The sequence below is a fragment of the Falco rusticolus genome, chromosome 7, assembly GCF_015220075.1.
Source record: "Falco rusticolus isolate bFalRus1 chromosome 7, bFalRus1.pri, whole genome shotgun sequence".
In the NCBI taxonomy this organism is placed as follows: Eukaryota; Metazoa; Chordata; class Aves; order Falconiformes; family Falconidae; genus Falco; species Falco rusticolus.
In genome coordinates, this window is record NC_051193.1 from 59,795,113 (window position 1) to 59,805,878 (window position 10,766).

The 10,766-nt window shown below is 38.4% G+C and overlaps 1 protein-coding gene across 9 annotated transcripts in view; it reads right to left on the bottom strand.

The window, feature by feature from the left end:
* The window catches only part of HECTD1 (HECT domain E3 ubiquitin protein ligase 1), a 64,677-nt gene extending 53,911 nt beyond the window's left edge, over positions 1–10,766 (bottom strand). For 6 of the 9 annotated variants that reach the window (XM_037394962.1, XM_037394956.1, XM_037394955.1 and 3 more), the window contains exons 1-2: positions 10,597–10,765; positions 8,153–8,438 (exon numbers count right to left, since the gene is read on the bottom strand). In XM_037394962.1, the coding sequence (XP_037250859.1) occupies positions 8,153–8,292 (140 nt within the window). In that variant the 5' untranslated portion in view covers positions 8,293–8,438; positions 10,597–10,765. Of the gene's footprint in view, positions 1–8,152; positions 8,439–10,596 lie in introns of all 9 variants that reach the window. The other 3 variants (XM_037394961.1, XM_037394960.1, XM_037394953.1) reach the window with 1 other exon arrangement.

Sequence of the window (10,766 nt, forward strand, 5' to 3'; positions counted from 1 at the left end):
TGTCCATAGGGATGTAGAATTCTTAAATAGCGACAGCAATAAGCTCCTGCCAGTGCTAAGCTCTTAAACTCAAATGAAGTGACTCAGCCGATTTTACAGCTTGAAGTAAAAAGTAAAAAAGTAAAAAAGTAAAAGGAAGTAAAAACAGGCACTGTAAACCCATTTCTGTACTTACACTTCATATGTCAAATGCACTTCAAAGCCTTAGCTAAAACAGCAATAACGGTAAAGCCTACTGTTGTGTTTAAACAAAACCCAAAAGAAGGAAAAAAAAAAAGACAACCCCACTTCATCCCCCAAATGGTTAACGCAACTACTGCTGGCATGAGGGTGTGTTACTCAGTTCCAGAGTAACCGCTGGATGCAGTTGACACAGGGCCCCTGGCATGTGACGCAGCCCTGGCTTCAGGCCCCTGCTCCAAGACATGTGACTTGTGGCAGAAACCCAAGCTCATCTGCCTGCCAGCACTTGTGCTGGATCTTTAATTCATATCATCTGCTAAGACCAGTTAAAAGTGGGAAAACAAGGAATTATATGTGCCTACACTATTTAATAATTATTCAATATTTAATAATTTTATATAACTAGAATCGGAAATATTGAAACCTCATTAGTAAGGTTTTTTGAGGGAAAATATACCAGTTAAATATTTACAACAACGTGTCATGCAACTGTAAAGTTTCAAAGAACAGATACCCTGCAGAACTGATTTGTTCTTAAAGCAACAGTAATTCCAACTTATTTTTGGGTAACTAATGTTCTTCCTTTCTACAGTCTCTACTCTTCTGTGGGTGGAGATCTCAGACTTTCCCCTATTGTTTCTTTTGCTGAAATACCATTTTGTTTCCACATATAAACCAAAAACATCAGCAGAGTAATCAAGATCATCCACATGAGAATTGCCCACACCCCTGCACTGCCTTTATGCATTCTTTTGGAGCCACTTCCAAAACATTGTACACTCTTTTCTTACAATCCTGTTACAGAACAAATAAAGGCCAAACCACATCCACTTATACGCAAGACTTTAGAAATACCACACTATATCTTAAAGGTACGAGGAAGAAGCAACTAAAAATGAACTGCTAATTTAGGAACCTTTACAATTATAAAATATTAAAAATTTTTACAACTCTGAATCTCTACTCAACTGCAATCATAGCTCACGCCAACAAAATAAAGGTAGAGAATAAACAACTCCATCCTTTATCTGTTCCAGCAGAAACTGCATTATTAGAAAAAGAAATTAATTTAGAAATCAGATTTGACATTTAGCAGCACTTTCAAACTTCCTTTTACCTAAATAAAGGACAGACAGCTGAACCCTCTTCTGAGAGTTCACTATTAAGAGAGAACACATCATTTGAGTATTCAACCACACATACAATAAATATCAGTTGTGTAAAATGAAAGAAAAAGCGCACAAGAAACAGCTTCTGCAGAATAGGTAATTTCTCCATTTCTAAATAAATTATGGTTAGCTCTGCTCTTCAATTTACAAAGGATGTGCTGGGATGCCTTCTTCATTTTTCAGTATCTTATAAAAGATATGTCATGCCTCAGGGTAGTAATTCTACATATGTTTGTTCCGTCTCCAGGATTTTGTAAACATTTTGCAGAAACTTGGTCCATGATAGCTAAATAAATTGAAGAACTTGAAACTACAGATATTTCTGCCTATGATTTCCATTAGTAGCAACCTCAAGTGTGCAAACATAATGATTTGAGCACATATTAAGTTTGTTAAAGTTTCAAAATGAAATAAGCAATTATAACAAAAGTATGGTTTTGTGAGATTACCTAAATACAAACATCTCCTCAGTAGCTTTGGCTGGATTTCCAGGTGCTCAAAAAGAGAACCAACTTAAACAAGAAAACTTCCACTTCCCCATTACCAATCTACCGAACATCTACACTGTCTATGCCTCTTATATAGCCTCTTCATAAGAGGCCAATATTTAAAATAATTTGACTAGCACAGTTATTCAAGAAAGGAAGCCTGCCTGTTATTTGAAATTCCTGTAACATCTATTTTATTGCTCTCACCCAGTCTATAAGGAGATGGAATCTTGCAAAAGGTCATTAACTCGCTGCCTTAAAATTCTGCACCTATCTTTTGCCTAGTACTTGCAAGAATCCCTTCAATTTTATCTCACACACAAAACCCTGAACAGATCAAAGGCTACTTGATGATACTCTACTGGAAAAAAAAAATGGAAAAAACCAACATGCAGACTAGTAAATAGTGACAAAGAGTGTGATGAGTTACACAGAACTGTCTGGACTACTCAGAGGCATAAGCTCATTTAAACAAAATGTGTTTTAACACACACAAATGCCAAGTTACAGATCTTAGCCTATGTAATACATCAAGCCATACACAAGAAGCATGCAATCATATCTTGGAAAGCAACTCTGAGGATAAATAACTAAAACCACACTTCCTGCACAATGTTTTGGAAACATCTAACTAAATTTGGGATGTATAACTAAGAGTAAGTTATGCTACTATAAACAGCATGGATGAAAGCAAACTGGAAAATATTTCCGAAAAACTCTGAAACTGAAGAACTGGAGAGGGGGAGGAAGATCAAGAGCTGGTCCTTGTGTGGAGTATGTTCACAGCAAGAGCAGTATTGACTTTTAATCCAATAAGAAAGGTTGGACTGACCACCCACCACAAAACGTGGCAGTCCAGCCAATTCATATGGAAAAGGACAAGCCAATTTCAAGACGACAACTAGGCAGCAGACTAAATAGCAAAACGGGGTAAAATTAGGCAAGATGCCCTATTGGAGGCATTAGTTATTATTAGTTAGTATCAAACAAGACACTCAATTCAGTAACAACAGAGTAAAATATGAGGGCCTATGACAGAAGAGAAGATGTTAATTTAGATGACCTAATCTTCCCTTCCGGTCTTTGCAACCATTAGGATTCTCAAAATGACCAGACAAGGCTAATTAATCTCCGTAATACCCGTGACAATGAGGCCATAATTCCAATTTTACAAAGAGCAACCAGAAAGACGTGTTAAAACTCTTACCACTGCAAAACCACTACCCAACAACAAAAAATAACCTTAACAATCAGAAATAGTTCTAAACAATATGCTGTAACAAGATAGTTCCCTGAAAAATACAGCACACACCCTTACTTCCATCTCATAAAAGCTCTCTATACGACGCTGAAGACCCTACTATACTGGAGTCCACAGACTCAATAACTTCAGTGCTGGCATTTCCCTGCTGCCACACTCTCCGACCTCATTTAAAAGACAAAAAATGTCTTTCAAATCACATGAGTCTTGCCATTGTAAAGCTTTCAAAATTTCATTTATTGAGATGTCTGTATTAGTCCAAACCAATAATTCATTAAGAACGTATGCTTTGCATGGTTAATAATAACGAAAACTCTAGTCTATTGTTGACAGCAATACTCACCCTAGTTTACTCATGGCTGCACTCCAGCACAAAACTGTAATAATGGCCTGACTTCTCCCCCCTTAAAATAACAAAACAAGCAAATCTGTAGGCCACACAACATGAAATCACCTTGATACCGACAGAGCTGCCCTCTCAGCCGGTCAGTTTTGCCACAATTGTCATATCTGTTACATGGTGCTTTACCACTGTCTGAATTACAAAGATGATTTTAAAGCCAGCCCAAACTTTAAAAACAGGCCTGAAAAACACCACTTCAGATTCCCATCCCTACCTCTACAATAAAAACTGTTTTTCTATATATATCTAAGTTTGATTTATTGGAGTAATGCAATCCTGATAAATACAAGAGCCTGTAGTTTTAAACAATCAGGTGGAGATAAAGTTAAACTGCTCCACATTATCCTACCATGGTCTCACTAGCTCACATCAACACAATCCCTGGTTCATCAGAGTTATCTTCTTACACTTGTTATGACATATTAGCGAGTACAAGGTAAAGATATACCTTTTCCCTAGTAAATATATCCTTAGGAAAGGACAAGCTTTAATTAAAATAAATCTGATTTTAAAAAAAAAAAAATAAACTGAAAGAGTTTCTATTTTACACATTAGCACCCTAAACTCCAATCCTTTATATAATTTTGGGGTTTATTTGTCGAATAAGCTGGTAACTCTTGATAATTCTATGCTGATCAAATCTGTTAATGCTAAATACACAGAGGCGACTTAGGGCACCGCCAATGGGGAAGATATAATTTATCTTTCTGAGCATTAGTAAAGCCTATTTCATTTGTTCAGCATAGACATGGTTTTACTCAGGTTTTACTTTACTTGTAATACTACTGCCTTGTAGAACAATTTTTCTTTGTAATAATGAAAAATGATTAAATAACACCTTCCTTGCTAAACACTTTTACTCTGGCAGATAGGGAATGAAAATAGCAACACAAAACCCAGATTTGAGGAGTTTTCATTTATTTCAGCATAAGTAAACAATCAGACAGGGCAAAAAAAAGATAAATTGAAACACCTATGTGGAAAAGGGCTATATTGAAACAAACAATCTCTACATTGTCTTTGAAATTACCTGTAACCATCTAAACACTGAAAATATGATTTCAATTATGTTTATATAAAAGGCTTACTTAAAAATCCTGTTAAAGCTGACTTAATAGCACACAGTTTAACTCAAATTTGGGACCAATACTTATAATCTCGAGTTTAGGTGGTTTACTCCAAGTCAACTGCTTAACAGAACCATTTCTATTTACTCATTAAGTTTCTGTAATTTAAGCTACTGGCTTTTGCTGCTGGTAAAATGTTAGCCATTCTTCATGCTATGTGACTAACAGTGTCTGTGACTCATTATCACCAGAAGATGAATATGCTCTTGATTTTTGTAATGCTAACATGAGTAACACTAAAAATAATCAGTTATAATATGTAAATCTGGGGAGAAGTAAAGAAACGTCAATTATTTGGCACCACTACCTGTTACTGGCTACATACCCCGCAATCTGTTGTGGTATCGTTAGAACTTTGCCAGAAGGCTACAAAATACACCACCATACATTTGTACCTACTTCCGTTTTTCTAATTTAATCTGAAACACTTGTTTCGTTTCAATATCCATTATTCTTGTATGGAAACAAATTAATAGCTTTAAAATACACTATTTCCTTCAGAATATATCTGTGAAGTAACCCTACTCCTTTACTGCAAAATGAAGTACAACATTTTGCATCTATCATTTCAATACCTTTTTTTTCTCCTCCAAGTTTGTGATCTTTTTTTGTTAAGTAAGACTGTGCATTACCCTTAACTACCTAAGAAATCAGTCTGGAAACAGTGTTGCGCTATTCACCCATAGCATTCGAGTTAGTATTTTTCATAGCTTTACTTCATAGCTTTGCCAGTCCTCACCATATGCAGCTTTTAAACACTAGGTGTACTTCACTAAAATGATTTTCTTCTTAGCTTACATAACAGCAAACAATTTCTTACGTAAAAGTGGACTAATACTTAATATTTAGTCACTGATCCCTAAAACACATCACATTTCATTCTCCAAGAAATTGACTGTTTTAAGATTCCACCTTCCAGTCGCTGAATTCCACAGATGAAAAGTTTTCTTAGTCAACATAATTACTAGTAATTAACAATTCCAAGATCAGCATACAAAAAAATTTGGGACTGTTCTTCTTGCTTAATAGAAAAAAAAAAAATTGTGAGGTCTAGAGGCTGGTTTTCTTACCAACAGAAAAATATGTCCACATTATAAATCAGGCATACACTGAAACCATTTTCAAAATTAGTTCCTGAAAAATGTGTTTGGCAACCCTTCTGTCACACAGTAAATCTCCTATTCAGACCAGCAATAATTCCTTTAAAAACGTTCCTGAAAAGCAACTTTAAAATATTATCAAGGATTAATTTAGTTATACTTTCTCAGCACATTACAGCTTTGGCTACTTGAACTGTCATTTGGAAAGATTTTAAAAATACTTCAAGACATCACCTATTTCTTACAGAGAGTTTCAAAATAAAGTCACCTTGAGATGCAGGCTGCGATACCACAGGCACCCAAGACAATCCCCTGAGAAGGTCTCCTATACAGAAGCGTGTATACCTTTCTCTGCTTCCCCTGTATTTCCAGTTACACAGTTCCACCTCTGGTGCTCATCAGACACTTCTATGATCTGCTTGTAATTCATTGTAACAGCAGAAAACCAGCCATCTTCTTTAGTGGGTTTAAAGAGTAGCTTGCTTTTTTAGTGAACTAGAAAGCCCTGACACTGGCATGAAACAAGAAAATGGTTGGGTGAAATAAAAACACTAAGTGAAAAATGGGAAGCAGCAGCTCTCCCTTTAGAAGGTAATGACCTACCATGTCCGCTCACCAAATACCATGGAACCATATCTTTAGTATACTCATGCTGACAATCAAAAATAGCAGTTTTAACTTTACTGTACAATCACTTCAACGGGCAGGGAACCTTGATAACTTTTTCCCAATTTGCAGTTTATTCTCTTCTGTTTAAGGGAAGCTTACAACATTAGAGATCAACAACTTAGAAGGCCAGTAAAATTAAATCATACCAAGGCTGAAAACAAAAGTTAAAATGCCAAATGGTATTTTAATGTTTCTTCTTTCAGACATAAGAACTTATTTTAAAACCACAACACTGCAATAACAGAGCAGTTATTATCTATATTTTAAGAAAAAAAGCCCTTGGACTATTTAATTCATTTATATCGAGATGAAAGTCTGTTCTAAATAAAATGTCTAAAAGCCACAACTAGTTTATACTTTAAAAGTTGACATTTCATTCCTGATTCTCAAATACCCAGAAGATATCCTTACAAACTAATTCTTCTGTTCTATACTGAACACACTGAAGCAGGAAGTTCACCTAGATTAGTCATAAAAACTCACTCTCAACTACCAAATTCTTTTCTATAGCATCAAATTAAGAAGTTGGTAAATCAGCTTTTCTGAGGCTGAAAATGTAGTACTCCACCAATACCAGTACTATGAGCGACAAACAGGGAAGCCAAATGTATCTCCCTACAATAAGTCTCTTCCAAGCCAAAATTTTACCTGTAAGCTTGTCAAGGCCAAGATCAGGAAATTTCAGATTCTAAAGCAGTGTACTAAACTGTGCTCACTGTTACATAACTACTACAAATCCAAGTTTTAGAGAATTTTACACTTCCTGTGATAAAAGCAGTTGTGAAAGATGAAAAAGATAACCCCAGAAAATGTTCTCTTCTTTGGTGCTATAAAATTATACACTGTAACAAACAGCCACTTTCTTAAATGCTTCTAAACCCACACTAAGAAGTAGAATGTATCAGAAAGATACTCGCCATACTCTGAGATGCAAAAGAAAGAGAAGTGAGAGTAACCAAAAAAAGAGATGGAAAAGAGGAGTGATGCAACAGCATCAAAATCCGAACTGGGGAAACAAACTAAAAAACAAACAAACAAACAAACAAAAAAAACAACCACCAAAAAAAATATTTCCAATTTATAAGTTGTGATTCTTTATACTTTTGCTACCTCCTTTCCATTACTACTGGTGGGCCCTCACAGGAAGTAGTGTAACACATGCACAGCAACATTATTAAGTAATAGAAGTGGTTACATCAGCATCTTCTCCTGTAAGAAATATAAACACAGGTGACAGCAGGGGCTATATGAACTGTACAAATGCAGTTGAGGAGAGTGGCATCACCTGCAACATTCTTCAAAGATGGGGCAAAATATGTGTGTGAATTGGGGTTAACATCAGCGGGGTTTTTTTGTATTTACAGAGCTCAGAAAAAGCTACTACATGTCTTGAGAAAAGTGTTGCAAGAGTATCAATGCCTAAATATCTAATTGATCATGATAGTTTTAATGCAAAAAAAAAGATTCTATCATTAAAAACAAAACAAAAAACCCCAACACTTCCACATTGCAACTCTGGATACATTTCTTGAAACAATCAGATCATGTGTCAGAAGGCACTGCAGGTAATCACAGGACACTACATTTTTCATCAGACAACATCATCAGAAACTCTTCATTTCAGTGATCTACACTCAAGTTCAGTCTGTGAAAACATTTTTGAGGCTAAAAGTTTCTAGGAATGTTAAATGTTATATACAGCTACCAAAAGAGGAAAATAACATTCCATAAATGAAAGCCAAAACTACTTACGTTTCAAAACAGCGATCCACATTGTCTGACATCAGAAGTAGCATGCACAGCTGTTCCAGTGCTATTAGCTGCATATCCCTTTCATCTCCCTGCCCCATCTGCAGCCATTCCAGCAACGTGTCTGGGTCCACATCTGCCATGTTGGTTTTTTAAATTATAAAAAAAAAAAGCTGCCTCCACGTAATTTAAAAAGTACCAAAAATATTCTTTAAATTGTTCAAGCCAGCCTAACTTAAGCACAATTAGTATCTCTCTTCAGCCAGCCCCAAGCTTTCGTAGTTTTCACCTAGAAAGAAAATGTAAAAATAAATAAATAAATATCATTATCATCACAGTCTTGTCTTTACACTTTTTGGATCTCCTCCTTTCTAAATCATATGGCACATTTTTGAGTTGACATTAAGTTCTGCATATTGGATCAGCAATTTTTTTTTTCAAGCTTCATACGTGAGCAAACAGTAATGAGTTTGTTCTGCTTCACTGCAAATAAATCTCTAGTTCTAGCTGACAATCAAGCAAGACTTAGAGCCTACTCTTGTTTACAGGATAACTCAAAATTTAAACTTAAGTAGAAAAACTGCGCTTAACAACCCTCTGTATATTCTAAAAGTTAATATAAAGACCAACTGTGCTGCCCTGCCTACCCCCTTTCTTTTAGTATCACTTTATAGGCATCCAACTTTCTGAAAGATGGATTACCTCCTCACTAAAGTATTCAAATACAGAAAGACATCAAATGCCACATTTTAAATACAAGCCTACTAAACAAAAAAATTGAGACTTGCAGAATCTTTGCGAAAGTTGTATTAATCTTTCATCTTTTAAACAGCATTCAAACACATGGACAGTAAGCTTTTTAGGTCAAAAGATAAAGACAATTTAAGTCTCATTTGCATTTTCAAGAATTAGGGGGTTGTTGGGTTATTTCAGAAAAAAATATATCTAACCCATAGCTTTTAAAAAATGCAAGAATAACTCAAATAATTCATGTACATATAAGGAAAACAACATTATTTGTTGGCCCAGTGCCATAGTTGTACATGTAAGCTGAAGACCAAAAAAGTCCCTTTAGAATGTTAAAGAGATATTTTTGACCTATGTGCTTGGTCTTTACTTTGTGTTTTACTAAGGCTCAAATTCACCTCCCACATCTATGAACACAGCAAACATGAGTGTTTTCATAGAAAAACTAAACTGTTACAAACCAATCTCCGCAACTAAATATACAAGAAAAAAATTGACTCTTTTTAAAATATAGCTTCCAAAAAAAGGAGGTTTACCAAACTCCTAGGTAAATATGAAAGACTGGACTGCCTCCCTACAAATTGAGGGGAGGCAGGAGGGAGAAGCTCGATCCGGGCAAAGTCTACCTACTTGTTTACTTGCTGCTAATGAGTTAATAGTTAAAAAATAACTCCATCAAGGGCACATCTACAAAGTGAATCAGAAATTGGTATTATATGGAGAAACGTACACTGAATCAGCAGTGCTGTTTCACAATAGCTTCGAACTTAGAGATGTGACAGAAGTACGACAGATACGATTTTTTTATAGTTTAGAACTGTAATGACACTACAGGTCACTCAATCGCTGCTTGCCAGTTCTGTATTTTGTTATTGCTGCAGTCTCGCTGTAAGAAGTTAATACAAATGCTACTAAATTCATTTTCTGTGCTTTAAACAATGCCTACGGTCCTCCCAGCTGTTTACAGACTGTATTTCCTGTTCCAAGACTGCACAAAACTACTTTCTGCCAGTACAAGTGGGATCGTATTTTAAGTATAGTACTTCTTAAGGAGACTAAATTATTAACCGGGGGGAGGGGGGGGGGAGGGGGAGAGGAAAGCTACAGAAACAAGAAAATTAAGAGGTACAGCGAAAGTGGGGCAAGCTCAACACAGGCACCTGCTGTTCTTGCACCCCAGACGGGCTCTAACCAGACGGAAACGAACCACCGAGCAGAAAACAGAGCACGGCGAGAGGCCGGGGCTCCCAGGAGAGCCGCACCAGAAAAGGGGCCAGGCCGCAGCTCCACGCATCCCCCACCGCCCGGGCCTAGGCGCACACACACGCCCCAGCGAGGCCCCAGGCCAGCCGGCGGGGATGCGGGGCCCCCTCCCCACAGCCGGCCTCCCGGGAAGCGGAGCCCCCGCACCGCCGCCCCCGCACCGCCGAGCCGGCGGCGTGAGCGGCTCCCCGGCAGCGCCGCCCCGCTCTGTCCCGCAGCCCCCACGCAGAGATCTCCCGGCACCCGCCGCCTCCCCCGCCCAGCGCCCCGGCCCGCTCGCTCCGGGCCTGCCGACACCGACCCGCCAGGCCCGGACAGCGACGCTCGAGTTCCTGGCGAGCCGCAGGCCTCGCAGGGTGACCCGGCCTGGCGGCTCAGGAAAGGCGCCGTCTCCCCGGCGCCAGCAGAAGCGGCCCTGCGCCGCCCCCGCCGCTCACCTGAGCCTCCCGGAGCCTCGTCGCCGGAGCCGACCCCTCCTCAGCGCCGCGGGGAGACCGGGGGAGAAGGGAGGAGGCGGCGGCGACAACCCCAACCCCAGCCCCGCAGCAGGCGGCAGCCAGCGGCATCCATGGCGCTCCGCCCGGCACGGGATTGGGTGGGAGGAGGG